The sequence below is a fragment of the Dama dama genome, chromosome 15, assembly GCF_033118175.1.
Source record: "Dama dama isolate Ldn47 chromosome 15, ASM3311817v1, whole genome shotgun sequence".
NCBI lineage: Eukaryota > Metazoa > Chordata > Mammalia > Artiodactyla > Cervidae > Dama > Dama dama.
Window position 1 is genome coordinate 68,201,255 of NC_083695.1, and position 16,666 is coordinate 68,217,920.

General features: G+C 54.5%; 1 protein-coding gene across 6 annotated transcripts in view; it reads left to right on the top strand.

Annotated features, from left to right (window-relative positions):
• The first annotated feature begins 883 nt into the window (after nucleotides 1-883).
• PAX2 (paired box 2) overlaps nucleotides 884-16,666 on the top strand; it is a 76,479-nt gene continuing 60,696 nt past the window's right edge. For 4 of the 6 annotated variants that reach the window (XM_061163131.1, XM_061163132.1, XM_061163133.1 and 1 more), the window contains exons 1-3: nucleotides 908-964; nucleotides 4,423-4,591; nucleotides 5,326-5,523. In XM_061163131.1, the coding sequence (XP_061019114.1) occupies nucleotides 922-964; nucleotides 4,423-4,591; nucleotides 5,326-5,523 (410 nt within the window). In that variant the 5' untranslated portion in view covers nucleotides 908-921. Of the gene's footprint in view, nucleotides 965-4,422; nucleotides 4,592-5,325; nucleotides 5,524-16,666 lie in introns of all 6 variants that reach the window. The other 2 variants (XM_061163136.1, XM_061163135.1) reach the window with 2 other exon arrangements.

The window sequence follows — 16,666 nt, forward strand, 5'->3', positions numbered from 1 at the left end:
GCCCGCTGCTCCCTCCCTCCCTCCTGTTTCCCCCTCCCCTGCCCTCCCCTCGCCGGCACCGGAGTGACAGGCGCGGGGCCCTCCTCGCCGAAGCTCCGGGCTCCGGCGCTGGCGAATCACAGAGTGGTGGAATCTATTGCCTTTGTCTGACAAGTCATCCATCTCCCAGCGCGGGGAGGGGGAGGGGGTCTGGAGGGGGCTTTGCAGCTTTTAGAGAGAGACACACCGGGAGCCCAGGCTCCAGTCTGCGGCCGAGTCTTCACGCAAACACAACCCACCTGGGGCCAGTCCAGTGCTGCCCGCGTCGTTCGGCTCCCTCCCTCCCTCCCGGCCCTTCGGCCGCGGCGGCGCGCGCCAGCCTTTTCCGGGGGCGGGGGCCCGGCTCGCGCTCTCCCCTCCCGAAGGCGCCGGCTCGGACATCCCGAGGATTGCTACTTCTTTGCCAACTTCTTCAACTCACCGGCACTTGGAGCGGCCCAGCTCCCCGCCCAGCGCCCTCGGGCCGCCCCTGCTCCTCGCCCACTCCCGACTGCCGCCTCTGGATGACCGGGTTCCAGGGGAGCTGAGCGAGCCGTCTCCCCGCCCAGTCTCAGCCCTGGCCGCGGCTGCCGCGCGCGCCATGCGCCCCCAGGTCCCCCCGGCCCGGCCTGCCGCCCCGGGGCCGTTCTGCTGACCGCTCAGCCCCGCGCCCCGACGGTGGGAAGTTGCGGCCGCTGCGGGTGCGAGCTCCGATCGGCCCGGGAGGAGTCCCCGCGGGGAGCGCAGCGCAGAGCCCCCCGCTCTCGAGCGCCGGGTCGCAGCCGGGCGCCCACTCACCCTCCCTCCCCCACCGTCCCTCCCTTTTCTCCTCAAGTCCTGAAGTTGAGTTTGAGAGGCGACACGGCGGCGGCGGCCGCGCTGCTCCCGCTCCTCTGCCTCCCCATGGATATGCACTGCAAAGCAGACCCCTTCTCCGCGATGCACCGTGAGTACCGGCGCCCGGCTCCTGTCCCAGCTCGGGGCTCCCCGTCCCACACTACTCAGTCCAGTCCTGTCCTGAGGCGGCTCTGGCCCCTTATGCTCAGATCCCATCTTGGAGGGCACCCTGGCTTCTCCTGGTCCCCCCTTTTCGTTCTTCCTCTTTCTCCCATTTCTCGGTTTATCTAAAGACCCTTCTCTTCCTTCTGCCTTATGTCACTCATATTTCTCCTACTACCTGCCTTCCTACCTCCCTGGTGCCCATCCTTTCTTCTTTCCTTCCACCTGCTTCTTCTTAAATAGTGGATCCACAGCCTATGACCCTGGCTCCAGCCACCGTTCCCCTGGCCACCCTCTTGCCTGGGGCTGGGAGACTAATGGGCAGGCAGTTTTTAGGGTTTTGTGTTATGTTTACTTATTTTCTGTTTGCCCCCCACCCCCATCCTTCCTCCTCTCATCTGTATCTTTCTCGAACTTAAGAGTGTGGTTGTCTAGGAGAAGACTCCCCACACAGGCAGCCTCAGTGTCAGGACAATCAGGCAGAAGAGCCTGGGGGCGGGGTGCCCCCTTCTGACCCTCAGCTCCCAGCTTCTCCTGGCCCTACCAGCCCAGGCAAGGCTTCATGTGGGCTGGTTTGAAATCCTTCCTTCCTCTTCTTTTCTTTCTTGCCTTCCATCCTACTTCCCCTCTGGTGTCCTGGAGTTGGGAGTCTGAGATTGGCCGGATGTGGTGGTCATCTTTCTCTGCCTTTCCTGGGGAGATGCTCTAAAAACAAAGAGGGGTTCCAAGGAGAAATCGAAGTCAGCGATATCACACAGAAAAGCCTTCCAGGTGGTCCCAAAGCTTTGCTCTGCTTCTAGTTCTAGAGGCTCTTTGCCAGTCTCCCAATCGCTAGTAAGGATAATCCAGCCAGTAACCTGGCCAGGGGATCAGAAAAGAGGGAGAAAAGGAGGTGGGAAGAACAAAAGGAAGGCAAATGCCAAAGCTGGGGAGAAAGGAGAGAGAAACCCAAACCAGGGCTAAGAAAGAAGAGCAAGAAAACAGAAAAAGAAATGTTACAGGAAAAAAAGAAGGGGAGAAAATAAATTTAAAATAGGAAAGGAGGACTATTTAAATTAAATTTGAATTTATCTAATTCTTGTCCTATGTCTATTTAGCTTGGAAAACAATTCAGATATTTTTTTTTTGCAGGCTTTTTTCCCTCCAAAGGTAAATAGATTCTAAATAGAAAACTTTTCTGTAGATTAATAATCAATCAAGAATGATTTGTAACTTTTCACGGAAACTTTTTAGAGCTGGCTTGGATCTGTGCTTTGGACAAGAGAGCCCAGGAGGGAGGGAGAGCTGCATTTTTCTCTAAACATTTATTTAGCATATATATGTATATGTATGCTTTAAAAAGTACTCCTGGGATAAAATATACTTCCCTAAATAATTTCCAAGCATACACAGGAAATCCGAGCCAGAGACCTCCGGCTGCCGCCGGTTTGTGCGAGCCGAGCCTGAAACCCTGTCTCCTTTTCGGAGGGGGTGGAACCGGGTACCACACCGTCTTCGCCCAGCCAGCCGGCCTCCTGGCCCCGCAGCCTCTGCTCTTTCTCTCCTCTCTCGCCGATTCCGCGGGGGATTTGCCGAGTCCTGGCCGCCCACTGGGTACCACTTTGAAGCCCAAAGGGGAGCAAGGCGAGTCGAAGGTGGTCGAAGGAAGGGCGAGACCGAGGCGCGGGCTAGCCGGCCGGCAGCGGCAGCCAGAGTCGGCGGCGGCGGCGGCGGTGGCGCAGTCTAGGCCCGACTCAGCACCGGCCCTCGGCCCCAGCCCTGGACTTCCGCCGTACCCCCTTTCTTTCCCGACCCCTTAGATTGGGGTCGAGGGGCTGGGCCCGGAGCCCGGGGAGGCTGAATTATTCATCTTTAATCTGCCCGCAGCTGCCGCCTTTTCATACCGGTAACGCGAGTTCTCCCGGGGCCTAAATTATTGATGGTCGGGTTTGGAGGGAGGGGAGGGTGAGGAGTGGGGCTGAAGGTAGGGAGCCTAGCATGGGTGAGGGGTAGGATAGGAGGCTTCGGCTTCCCCCAGCCTGGAGATCCGAGGCCTGTCCCCAGAGGTTTAGCCGGCCCCTATTCTCGGCCCCCCAAGAAGGGGACGGGAGAGCAGCGAGCCGGGTGCAGGTGTCCCCGCTTTCTCCGAAAGTCGCCAGAGGCTAGCAGGACAGGGCTGCAGGATGTTGGTCCGGTCAGGTCGGACTCTGCCGCTACCACTCTCTGCTTGGATTGTTCAGTAACTGCGACTGCGTGTTGATGGCTCTGGGTGCAGGATTTCTAGACTGCTGTGAGTCAGGGAGAATGGGGCGCCAGGCAGCGCCTTCAGGCCTGGCATCCGGCGACCACTATGGCTCCGAGGTTGGGCGCCTGCAGCAGCAGTTGGAGACCCAGCAGCCTCCTCTTGCCCAGGAGAGCAAACGCCCTTGCTGTCCCCTTTCCTGAGTGGCCGCGGAGGTCTAAAAGGTCAGAGGGATGTGAGCTGGCTGAGGCTGGTTGCACAGGGTGCCCTGTGAACCTTGAGCCCACCTAGGCGACCTGTACAATGCGTCCTGGGTGAGGCGGTGGGTCCCCAGCCTGGCGCAGCGCGGCACGCGGATGAACCCAAGCAGTTTGCATTCTGTGGTTGCTAGCGGGCACCTCGCCGCTCTCCACTGCCTCCCTGTCTCGGAGCGCAGCAGACTCTGAGCCCTGGCCTCTTCAGCCTAGCCCCTTCCCTCCTTCAGTTGGCTTTCTTTGAACTTTAAACCCTAGGCGGGGGGGGGGGGGGGTTATGGCTCCCCAAATACCTAAAGATAGAAAACATAAAGGAAAGAAAAACTCCCCGTCCAAAAAAAAAAAAAATCACAACAAAAACACGGGGAAAGATGTAGGAAGACTCCAATTCCAAATAAATACAAGGAAAGAGGTAGGGAGCAAAGGGAAGAATGTAAGGGACTTAGCTCCTCTCCTATCCAACACCCCAAAATCATCCACTTTCAAGCACGCTCCGACAACTCCCTCTCGCCTGTGGCTCAGGCGGGATTCCGCACCGTCCTCCGCCCGGCCCTCTCTTGCCTACGTTCTTTCCTGCCGGCGTTAATTCCCACTTGGCTGTTTTTCTCCCCTTCTTCCCCTTTTCCCCGCTCTTGCCCCGCTGCCCATCCCATCGTCACTTTCTCCCTGGCGTCGTACCGGTTTTCCAGTCGCGCGTCCTTTCCCAGCCCTCCGCCCAGCCTCTGCACTTCCGCGTCTCTCCAGCCCCGCGGCTCCCGGTCCCTAATCCTCTGCGTTGTGGTCGGCGGCTGCAGTTCGCCCGCGAGCCCAGGAACATGCCCTTCCGCCCTGCCTGCTCCCTTCGCACATCCTGGGCCGCGCGCGGGCCCTGACTAATGGCCGGTCCCTGCTGTGTGTGGGGTGTTGTGTCTTTTTCTTGTCTCTCCCCAGCAGGGCACGGGGGTGTGAACCAGCTCGGGGGGGTGTTTGTGAACGGCAGGCCCCTGCCCGACGTGGTGAGGCAGCGCATCGTGGAGCTGGCCCACCAGGGCGTGCGGCCCTGCGACATCTCCCGGCAGCTGCGGGTCAGCCACGGCTGTGTCAGCAAAATCCTGGGCAGGTGAGGGTCGCGGAGCCGCCCCTGGGAGATGCCCCCGTCTGCTTCACGGGCTGGACAGCCCTGGGTCTCCAGCCAAGGGCTTGGCTAAAAGTGCAAGTCGCTAGCGGGCGTGGGAGATCCCTGACTGGGGCTATCTGGAGAGCGGCTCCTTTTGGCAAGGGCACGCAGGTGGTGACTGCGGCCCCAGAAGCGCAGTCCAGCGCGCTTGCCAGGCTCCAGCGTCCTCCCTGGGAGAGAGCCGGATTCCTGTCTTCAGAAACGGAAGGACAGCTCTTCTCTTTGGAAGGGAGGGTTGGAGGAATAGGGTGAAGGTAAAGATGGGTGCCCGGAGAAGAGAAGAATCAGCTTGAGAGGTGCAAGGTTAGTCCTGGTTCCCACAGGGGCCCTGTGCTCAGTGGGAATGGGCGGGAGGCCTCCAAGTGCCGTTCCTCCCGCTCTTCTCAAATGAAAGGCCAGGCTTCCACACCCCGGTCGCCTATTGCAGCTGCTGGGCGCACAGCCTTTGGTACGACCACCTTCCGGGAGAGAGCGTCCCTGTTGTCCCTGCCCTCACCCTCTGATGTATCCCTGCCTTAGCCGAGTGGCTCTGGATGCCCGCTCAGACAGGCTGGGTCTTTTCCCTCTGCACCACCGCCTCTGGCGGGAGAGTGGCTCAGCGGCGGCTTCGGAGCCTGCAGTCCCCACTCTCTGCCACCGCCTGCTTCTCACTGACCCTGCTGGCTTTCCCCGCGCAGGTACTACGAGACCGGCAGCATCAAACCTGGAGTGATCGGCGGCTCCAAGCCAAAAGTGGCAACACCCAAAGTTGTGGACAAGATTGCTGAATACAAGCGACAGAACCCAACTATGTTTGCCTGGGAGATCCGGGACCGGCTTCTGGCGGAGGGCATCTGTGACAACGACACAGTGCCCAGCGTCTCTTCCATCAACAGGTGAGTAAGCCACGCTGGGCTGCAGGGTGGGGCTCCAGCTCCCAGCTCCCGAGCACCAGAGTTTCTCCCAGCTCCAGCTCCGTTCTTCCTCCAGCCTCTGCGTGCCCTTGCTCCTAGGCCCCCAGGTCCTTTGGGCAGGGAGAGGGGACCTGGGAGGCAGAGAGACAGACAGACAGACAGGGCTGTCTCCAGCTCAGGACTGGGTATTCCCTGCCAGGCTTCTCCCGCTGGCATCCTGGAAATGAATCCAAGTGTTTGTGGTAATTAAGACTCCAAGACTACGCGCCTCAGTCAGTATCTAGAGACAATCACAGCCCACAGCCGAAGCCTTTAAAATGACCAGTGTCCTATTCACCGCCTCTAAACAGACTTCCCTTTCTAAAGGCATGCTCTCTTCCCCCGGGGCAGCCACCTGTTCTGGCTCCCCACCTCCCCACCCCCCACCCCATCATCTCTGCTGACTCCTATAAAGGTGGCCTTCCTGGGAGCCCAGGCCTTGCTAGCCAGCTCCACACAAATTTCTGGCCTACTAGCACCAGTATCCAGGCCTGTAGAGCAAACACCAACGACCAGCCACCCACTGGCAGGGAGCAGAGAAGCTAGACAAGGAATGGGATGCCAAGTCAGGATGGAGAACTCTGGACCCTGAGGCTGAACCTCAGGAGGTGCCTCCAACCACCTAGAGTCCCTGTGTCCAGGCCTGAGGCTACACTGATGACAGGTTCAGGCACAGGGTGACAACTCAGGCTGGAGTCAGCTCAACACACAGTAACACAAGGTAGTCTCCCAATCTTCGAGCCACTACAGTGTGCTCTCCAGGACACGTGCACACCACATATGTACCACCCCACCCAGGCCAGTGTATACATGTGGCAGGTATAGCACATAACAGGGGCACTTGGAGATGGGGACCCAGGATGGCTTTCCCATCACAGAACTGCGCAACCTGACATCAGCAGAGACCCTGTGCAAATTCCAGACAGCCTTGGCCAGCTTTTCAACCCCTGCCCCTTGCATTTTAAGGCAAATCCCCAAATGAGAAGAAGGCTGAGAGTTTCATACCTGTGTTTTTCTTTACACTCTTCATAGGCTCATTATCAGAGCAACTAATAATTCAGCTGGTGCCTTTTTCTGAAACTGGCATCACGTATCAAGGTTCTTTTTTTTTTTTTTTAATATTTTGCAAATGATATGGAATTATCCCAAATCATCCTGAAAACAGCAGGTAAAATTAGCTGGTAGAATGTACCTTGGCTAAAGAAGATTCCCTCTGCCACACTCGTGCTGTAACGTACTGCGAGGCGACCCCAGAAATTATCCCACTGTGTGCCATCTGTATTAAAATGGTTATTCAGTTATGAACAGGGTAACATAATACTGATCAGCTAATTATACACCCTCCGAAAACCCTCCAGCTCCCTGGGCCTGGCTCAGCTAGGTATTGAGAGCATAGCAGTTTGACATTCAGACACCTTCCAAAGGAGCTGGAGAAAGACTGGGCCCTCCCCCCTCCACCACCATCTGCATTGGGAGAGGAATGAATCTTTCGCATTTAAAAGTCAGTGGAGGAGGCTGGGGAAGCTCTGGGGCTCAGGCAGGAGTGGGAAGGGGACAAAGCAATGTCTCCTCTCAACCTCTAGGCTGGTTGCTGGTCTGGGGAGTGGGTTTGAACTGGGGTCTTGGGAAGAGAGAAGCCCTGCTGAGGAGCAGTGTTGCTGGGACTGGGTGCTGGTGTTCTGGAACAATCTTGTTGTGATAGGATTTGCAAGCCTTTGGAGGTGCTCAAGATATGTTTGGTCAAAGCAATGTGCTTCGCTTTGGGGGCATGGAAGATTGGGACAGTCAGTGCAGGTGTGGTGGCAGCACCCCTTGCCTAGAACCCCTTCTTCCCCCCTGTCCCCACTATATCCTTCACTGGCTGAGATGTTTTGGGAAGCTGGCTTATGCAAAAGTTTGGGAATGCTCTCATCCTGAAAAGCCACGGAGAACAGGGGACGGGTGACCCCAGGACCAAGCTCCAGAGGCCTTGAGGTGCACTCCCCAGAACTGGGAGAAAGTAGAAGAGTGAGCTGCTAGTGGGATGAGAGTGGGAGAATGACCTCGGTTTAACAGCTCTGACAGCAGCAGAATTTGCTCAACACAGAGCGCGAACACCTGAGGGACACAGAGGCTACCTTTGGGTGTGGAACAATAGCCATCTGTGGGCAGGTGTTGCTGGAATGGCAAGGGTGTGGGAGGAGAACGGGGAAGCCGCTGGCAGTATGGGCAGCCAGCCCTGGGTTTGCAGCGAGGCTTCCTGGCTGGCTTTATAAGCAAGGCTTGGTCAGAGTTTTCTTGATTTTGCATTATGATTCATATGTGGGAAAGAATTCTGGGGGCTTCCTGGTATGCTGCTGAATCAGGGCTGGGGGGATGCATCTGGGCCCGATGCCCTTAGCATTATACCTCCAGATGCTTTGCTCTGAAGGGGACGGTTTATCTGAGATGCGTTGCTTCACCCTAAAGGCTGCTAAAAGTGGGATTTCTGCTGGTACTGCTGATGCCAGGAACTTTGTGAATTCTCACTCCCTGTAGGAAGAACCTGGAGATGTTCTGTGTAGAAAGTATGGTGTGTTGGGGAACGTGGTTCTCGAGTTTAGACCTTTACTGTGGGTGAGGTGCCACTTGTGTTGGGCACTTTATAATACTCACAATCAAGGATGTGGTCTGTATTGGCTGTTGGCAAGAAAGGAAGTCCACACGTGCTTATCCACGTGAGCCAAATCGCAAGGGTTTTCATCTTCTCCTCCCCCAAACAGATGCTGTCTCTGCACTTGAAATACGCTATTATGGTTATAAACTAAATTGCTTTTCCTGCTTTAAAAATGGTTTTGGCTTTTTCTGATCCTGTTGTGATAAAGGCTTGGACATCCAACCTTCCTTCTCCATTGGCAGATCCTCATAGTAGTACCTCTCTGAGCCAATGGAGTAGGTGAGGTAGGCCTCCCAATCTCACCCTCACTCCCAGAAACCACCATCAAACATCCAGAGGCTGGACTGGATTGTTTAGCATGCGGAATTTATCTGAATGGCTCTCAATTTTGGGTTACTGATTGTTGAGTGTGGAGTTGCCAGCTCTTCAGCTTGTGCTTAAACACTGCTGCTGTGTGTGTGGGCGGGGGTGTGGGGGGGTTGTTTATAAACAGGTGACTTGAGACTGAAAGCTCATGTGGGAAATGGCCCAGAGAGGGAGGAGGTGGAGGGGGACCCACCCTGCTAACAGTCACTTACCTAGTTACGTTGCTGAGCAATTGGCTAGGCAGGAAGGATTTTCCTGATTATATGCCGTCTTCAGGTTTGGCTGTTGCTCTGGGAAGGGAATGTAGCTCCTTTGAAGTCACAGGCGCAGACTCCAGCGGGAGTCGAGTGTTCCTGAAGATCCCCCTGAGGGTACTGTCTTGGACTGAGCTGACAAGAAGGCCATCCATCTTTTAGCTTTCTCAGCCGGCGCTATACTATGTGGGACCAGGGCACTCCCAGCTCCTAGATCTTTCAAGTGGACCCTCCCAGAGTCAATTTCCCACCAATCACCTGCTACCCACACCCTTCCTTAACCTGTTTGGCTTATAAGTGAGCATATGTACTCTCCTAGTGGTGGCAACACTGGCTTCAAGAAGGCACCAGCCCCAGGGCTGTTAAACAGTTCCATCTCATGTCATCTGCAGGTCTTCGTCAGAATCTGGCACTGGGGTGACAGGTGGTCTAGCTGTTCATTCAGAGGTCTTTCCAAGGAAGCTGGGAGCCACTTATCCCAGCCAAGGGAATGCTGAAGACACGTTCAGGGCTGGGGTCTGTGTCTCTCTTTCTGAGACTCAGGTTCTAGAACATCGCATATTTGACTCTTGGACAGACCTGGTTTGGCACAAAGCTGGACCAGAGAGGCTGCATTGCCCACTACATTTCCGTACCCTTGCACTTGTTTGGTGGTCAGGGCTGTTGGTCTCATGGCCAAGAGCCAAGGCAAGTTGGTAGGTTAAGAAGAAGGCCTCTCCCCACAGAGGAATGGGAAAAATAAGAATAAAGGACTTGCTTTGTGTGCCCCTTGGTCTTCTGGATCAGGCCACCTCTGGTGGACAGATGCACCAGTTTCTGTCGGAAGACCCTTGCCCACCTGTCCTTCCCCAGAGAACGTCTCCTTCTTCTAACGAGCCTTCCCCTCATTAGAATAACACGTGAAATAGTCACGACTGCTGGCACTCTTATTTCTTTAAAGGAGCTGGAGTTGTCCCCCTGAAAAGCCATCTTTGTTCACTCAGTTATTTTAGATGTCTTGGCCAGCAGTTGTATTGGTCTAACTGTTTCCCTGTGGGCAGGCTTCGAGTGGGAGGTCAGGCCACAAGATGGCTTTCAGGTGAGAGTGATGGCTGGTTGCCCTGAGTTCTTACCTCCGCTGGCAACTCTAGGAAAGAGGGAGATAGGAGGGGTTGTCCGTAACAAAAGCTCCAGGTGCATGTTGGAGGGTGATTCAAAGAGGAAACTAGAGGGGGAACCCTAAATAAATAAAGTGTGTCCCAACTATTCTGAGAACTCAATAAAACAATCACATCAAATATGAAGAGGCATAAATCTTGTGTCTGCACAGGTAACCTACTCAATTGCTTTTATTATCGCTCAGGCTGCCTCCATTTATTACCGTCCACAGTCTGGGCAAAGGAGCTTGCATGGAGGGTGGTCTCCAGTGCAATCCTACACCCCGAGAGGCAACAATCAGCCCATACAGCCAGGGATTTCGATGGGAGCTCGGAAGGGCCCATCTGTCTGCATGAAAACCAATCAATAACTCTGTAACCAGAGCCCTTGTCACAGGGAAATGGACAACACAACAGTTCAATACAGGGGCCACGGGGGGAATTAGCCAAGTGGAGATGGACCAGACAGGAGGAGCCCCTGGAGAAGGGAGACAGGGTGCCTAGTAAAGGGAATATTCGGGAGGAAGTGAGATGGAGCAATGGCTTTGTGTGCATGTTGGAGGGAATTATTGTGCAAAAATAGACCCAGGGTACTGGAGGCACCATTGGAAGCTGGGGTGCTAGGGAACAGTTGGGAAGTGGGCTTGTTCCAGTATGTGGGACAGTGTGGTTGTATATGTGATGGTGTGTTTGTGGACAAGAACGTTATGCCTGCATAGAAAGAATAGCTATAGTAGTAACTGGTATGGAAGATGAACCAACCTTCCCACTTCCCACCCTTCCTAGCCTGCACTCTCTCCCTCTGAGTCCACAAAGGAGTGCCTTAAACCAGGGGCTTCGTTTTCTGTCCCCAGCTCCCTAGATCTCCAACTCCAGCTGCTCTGAAACATCACCTCTTAAAGTTCGGGTCCGTCCTTAGCCCTTCCTTGTTGCTACCTGGAGTTGGCATTCTTATATTTAAGAGGAAACTGTATACTGGAAAGAATTCCTTTCTCACTTCCTGTTCTTTAAAAGAATGTAGTATAGGGTGTGAACCTGGCCTGCCACTTCCCTGAATCCCTGCTGTTTCACCTCACCCCCACTCCCTCCACCGGCCCTCCCCTAGGTCGGATTCTCCAAGGGGGAGTTCCTTGCGTTCATGCTGGGGAAACAGGTACAGGAGCAGCTATGTCCAGTGCCACTCATCCAGCCACGTGGGTGAGCCTAGAGAAGAGAGAAGGGCCTCTGATAGATCTGAGGGATGTGGGACAGTGACTCACAACAGTGCCCAGTAACAGGTAAAGTATTGAATGGGTTTAAAATTAAATCACTGTGGGTTTATCTGCCTACCACTGAACTACTGGGTTGAAATGTTTTTCTCCCGTTGAGCAGGTTGTTGAAATGTTTTTCTTCCCGTTGTTTCGGTGCTCTGAAGGTGCAGCTTGAATACATTCATGATGGTTTATGGGCAACAGAGGTTGATATCTTCAGGGTGTGTAGATTTGTGTGTGTTTGTGCCTACTTGTGTCTCTTCCTTGGTAAATGGGCTCTGAGGTCAAGAGCAGGAAACAGAGGAAGGCCCACACAGTGTGGCCTGCAGTCACAGACAGACTGGACACCCTGTCCCTGGGACCATCAGGCCAATCGTTGATGTGGTCATTGGGCCACTGGGCAACTGTTATAGGGCTGAGTTGAGGATTCCTCATTCCATAATTTGGAAAAACTGGGGCCAAGTTTTTCTTCAATTTTTATTTGTACTGTAGCACTCTATTTAGCCCTCAATACGAGGGGCTTTGCTACAGTGATGCTCCTTTATGATAGAGAGCTGTGTGATCCACTGTCCATCTCCACTTTGACACTTGAGTCCCAGCCCTGTCAGCAGAACTAGTTAAGGACCAGTTGCATAAGCAGCTAAGAAGATGCCCTTCCTGTTGCACCCTCTTCCTGCAGAGTTGTGGTGCAGTGGTCCATCAAGGCCCACCATGCCCCCAGCAGGAAGCACGGCAGCAGCACTGGGACACGGTCATGGGCATAGCTTCCCAGTGCCAGGCCTCAGTTCCAGCCTCCAGATCCTGCCCCAGGAATCCAGGTGCCAGGGAAATAAGGAAGAAGCTGGGGCGGGGCGGGGCAGGGGAGGGGAGGGCAGAAACATAGAGCTGGGAACCAGAGAGGGCTTGGACACCAAACCCCGCAGGGGCATGATGGCAGAGGCAGATGCTTGGGGTCTGGGCGCAGGGGAGCTGTGGAGAGGGTGGGAAACCAGAGGAGGATGACCTGGGACAGGAGAAGAAGAAGGAACATTCTGTGTAGGCCTGGGAGCTGTCTTCTAGGAGGGAGATGGGCGAGGCTGCAGGGGTCATGAGGACAGGTGCCTCCAGGACCCCGCGGGGAAGGTCAGCAGGAGAGCCGAGGAGGCTGGACAGAGGTGGTAAGAGCCACAGAGTCAGGAGCTGGATTGCACAGGCCCAGCCTAGAGGTGCTGAGATTTCGCTTTTAAAAACTCTGTGTTGGTCAAATAAAATACATCTCCAGGCCTGATTCAGTTCATGGGCCACCAGTCTGCAGCCCCTGGTCTGCGTAACTGGACATAACTTACCTCTCAGCTTCAGACCAGAGCTGTCATCTCAGGGCGGTTATTGGGGATGTGACATTTCCGGAGCCCCTGAGTCCTGGAGCCCCTGAGGAAGGGAATGAGTTCTAAGTCCCCATAGCCAGAGGAGGGGAGGGGGTGATGCACATGGAAAGGGAAGGACAAAAGTAAGAATGAGGAGGAAGAGTGAGGAAGGAGGTGATGAAGTTGAGAGGTGAAAGGCAGAGGCCTGGGACCTGGCTTTGCCGGGAACAGAATGTGTGAGAAAGTTGCAGGGAGCCAGAGTTCTGGGCGGCTGGTAGAGCAGGCTGCTGGGGTGGCCTCCAGGAGAGGCTCGAAAGGTTGTTAAGGAGAAAAGGAGAGGCCAGCCTGGAGGAGAAAGGTGGCGGAGCAAAGGATGTGGTGTGGGAGCTAAAGTCTGAAGACCTGGAGCGCACGGTTGCCTGTACCAGGGAGCGTGCCGCAAGGTAGGCGGGCAGCGGCTGCTGCAGTGCGGTCACTCCAGCCTGGTCCCTGGCAGAAGGAGAGTGGGAGGGAGGCCAGGAGGAAGGAAGGGAGGGCCGGCTTCCTGGGTGTTCCAGGTTAGAGCCCCTCCACCTGGGAGCCCTGGCTACTTGGCTCTGGACTCCTCCTCTGCCTGCTTTCAGCCCAGCACAAATTCCGCTGCAGTGAACCCCTCCCAAAGCCATCCAGGAACAGAGGAAGCCAAAGGACGAGCTGAGCGGCTCCTGGCAGCAGGAGGAGAAAGGGCTGTGAGACAGGCAGCAGGCTGCAAGGGGAGCTGTGCCCGCCTTAGGCACAGTCAGTTGGGGAAATGGAGAGGACTCAGAAGACTGGAGGAGGGCAGGAGGGAGAGCAGCAGGGGCCCCCGAGCGTGAACACATGGAAGCGAGCACTGGGGCAGCTGCCCCCGGGCCTCCTGCTCCCTCGTGGCCCCAGGGTCTCTGCTGGGTCGGTGAAGGAAGCCCAGGGTGACCAGGAGCCTGTGGGAAGCCCCCAGCCTGACAGGCCCCAGAGATGGTTAGGGAGGAGGCCCTCATTCTGCCCTGTATCCTGTGACCTTTCATCCTAGTTCTAGAGGACAAGATGGTGCCCGCCTAGCGTGTGGTACTGAGAGGGGTTGGTGAGTTTGTGTTGGGGGTCTCCACGTGGCTCTGTTTTGGAAAGAGTGGGTGGGCTCGTGGCATCTGGCCAAGTCTTGCATTCATGCCCTGGGAAGCTGTCTCAAAGGGCCTGGCATCACCAGGAACTCTTAAAAGGCTTTAGCTGCCCATCTTGTCCAATAGGCAATGGCAAACTGATTTACCTTTCAGAGGGTTTCCAGCTGAAGGTATTTTTGGGTTCCAGGACAAAAGTCTCCGCCTTCACCAGGATGGCCCACCTGTTTGGGATGTTACCTGAAAATCATGGGGTTGATGAGACGGTCAGCATCGCAGTGGGTGGATGAGGGGAACCCTGTCGGGTGCACAGAGGGTCCCAACACTGTTTGGTCTGCGTGCAGGCACGTGTGCTCTTGCTCTGCTGGAGGTGAGGGTGTGGAGCCGTGTGCAATGCGGGGCCGGTGTGTGTGTGTGTGACACGCTACTAGGAATACTGGCAGCAGCTGCTTGGTTGGTGTCTGCTGAGGTCCTCACAGGGAGTGTACCTTTAGATCGGGACAAAGGTCAAGCTATTTATCTCCTTTTATCATCTGTGGAGTGGGTACCTCCCCTCCCTCCCCGCATCCCTCATCCCCTCCTTTCTCTCTCTCTTCTTCAACATTACTCAGGTTAGCTGGTTTGAGTTAGGCGGCGAATCTCAGTAGACTCTAAGCGAAGAGTAAAGAGAATTTGATAAGATCAGAAAGGCCATCCTTCCTCTAGGGACCAAAAGAGGTTTCGTGTTCCCCACACTCTGCTCTGCCTCCCTGGAGGAGCTGACACACCAGGACAGTCACCTTCCTGTGGACTGTGACTGGGATAGCCGGAGAAAAGGAGGTATCCCTGGGCTTGAGACTAGGGCTGCCTTTCCTACTCACCATGGGCCTGGGTAGGAAAGTCTGAGAGAGCCCAGGATGAGGGAGAAAAGGGGTGGAAGAGAGATGGCTGAGATGGAGAGAAGCGAGAGCCAAAGCCTGGTTTTTGACTGAGTATGTGTGTTGGGAAGGGAGTGGGGGAAGTGTCTTTTTTGGGGGGATGGGGGTAGAGACTCTGAGGTCTTTTAGCCGGTCTGCTGGGCTGACCACTCAGCTCACTGCAGAGGGTACAGCCCTCCTAGAAACTGTGTTCATGCTCACTCCCCCACCCTCTGCCCTCCCAATCCAGCACACGTATGCCTCTTTCCCTACCCTCTTCTCCCTTTAACTTGGCTTTGAAGACACAGTAATTCCTGACCCCAGGGAGACAGCTTGGAGGGCAGTACAGACTCCTCAAGAGATGGCTTCCCAGGTTGAATACAAAAAAAAGTTGAGAGAAATTCATTTCATGGCCAGTGGCTGCTTAAAAAAGGCGATTCCAGCATACGAATGTGATAAATGTTAACTGAGCATTAATCGCATTAAAGAGGGCCCTATAAACTTTTCATTTCTAATTAAATTCGTCCAGTGATGCTGCCCAAGCGAGTACTCTGGGCCTTTGTTTATGTGGAAAATTAAAATGCAAATACAATGGAATTTATTTCCAGGAGTGGAGTGACGGGCTGGCCCCTCTGGCTACTGGTCTCCCGGCCTGTCAGGCCAGGTGACTGCTCCTTTGGAGGTTCTGTCACCCTTGGGACACCTTCTGGTATGAAGGGAGAGGCCAGAGTTCAAGGTCAAAGAGAGTTTTAGAAATAGAGGGGAAGGTGTGGAAAGAATTGAAAAGGAGAAAAAGACAATAAATAGCCCAGAAATAGAAAGGCATTGTCCCCATTTCCCACATTCCCCCTCCAACACCCACCTCTAGGAGAAGGGACCCCAGATGTTGCTTGTGAGTAATGTCCTGACAAGCCTCCCCTGCAGTTCAGGGAAGAAGGGCGGACATGGGAGGGAGAGTTTGGAGTAGCAGCCTTGCCAGCAGATGTGGGCTTGCTCCTCAAAGAACCAAGTGGTCATCAGCAGACAAGGGTCCAGGGCTTGGATTTATCTCCAGCAGTTTGAGGGCCGGCTGCTGTCCACATAATGGTTGCACTGGGCTCTTCCTGCCAGTGCCAAACGGCATTGACACAGGGCAGTGAAGCATAGAGGCTCTAACTGAGGACGCTGTGCATGCACGCCCGCACGCACGCAGCCTTCTCGAATGTAGGGAGAGCTGATCACTCATGAGAATAAACAAATGTCCCTTGCAGGGAGTCCTTTAGTGCCCTGATCCCTCTGATAAAAGTGGTAACTCTGAATGCTATTGAATGGAACGACCTAAAGTTCCTATTTACCAAAACATAAATTAAGTCAAATAGAAAACCTGGGCAAGAAACATCATTTGGGTTTATCAGTAGAGACACTGAAAGATTGCTGTGCTGCACTATGGCTAAGGAAGTTGTAAATAGCATTAAAAAGTAGAGAGGGAAAGAAAATGGAGGTAGGAGAGATGATAAAAGGCAGAGCACTAAATCACAAATGGGGACATGGACAAAGGCACAAACCAGATTTACGACAAGCTTTGTGTAAGTCTGTGGCTTGGACTGACAGTGCATAGACATACTACGTACACAGGCATGAGGTGTCCAGAGAGTGGCTGAGACTGGGTTGGTATGAAGGTGGATTGACCACAACGTGAGCTCTCTGTGCCGATGCTGGGGCTGGTCCATCAGCCCTGCCACACGGCAATCTGGTGGGGTAGGGTTCGGTAGACAGTCAAGGATACAGTCTTATGAGGTTTTTGAAGGTCTTTGAGCACATAAGTCTCTGGTGAGCTGGATCCACATTCTAATGGATCTCCAGGGCAGCGACCCATTCCCGGAACAAAGTCTGCTTGACTAGTTTTGTCGAATGGCTGCTATTCCAGTCCTCTTTAGTCTGTTTTATTCTGGGTTATTCTTTCCCTCTTTAGTGTTCACTTATGTCTCTTAGAAATGCATGAGCACTGGCTGACAAACAGGTTAATGACTGTGGCAACTCCCAAACATCTGGAGGGAAACTCAAACCTTCAGTCAATCATCTATAAATGTTGTC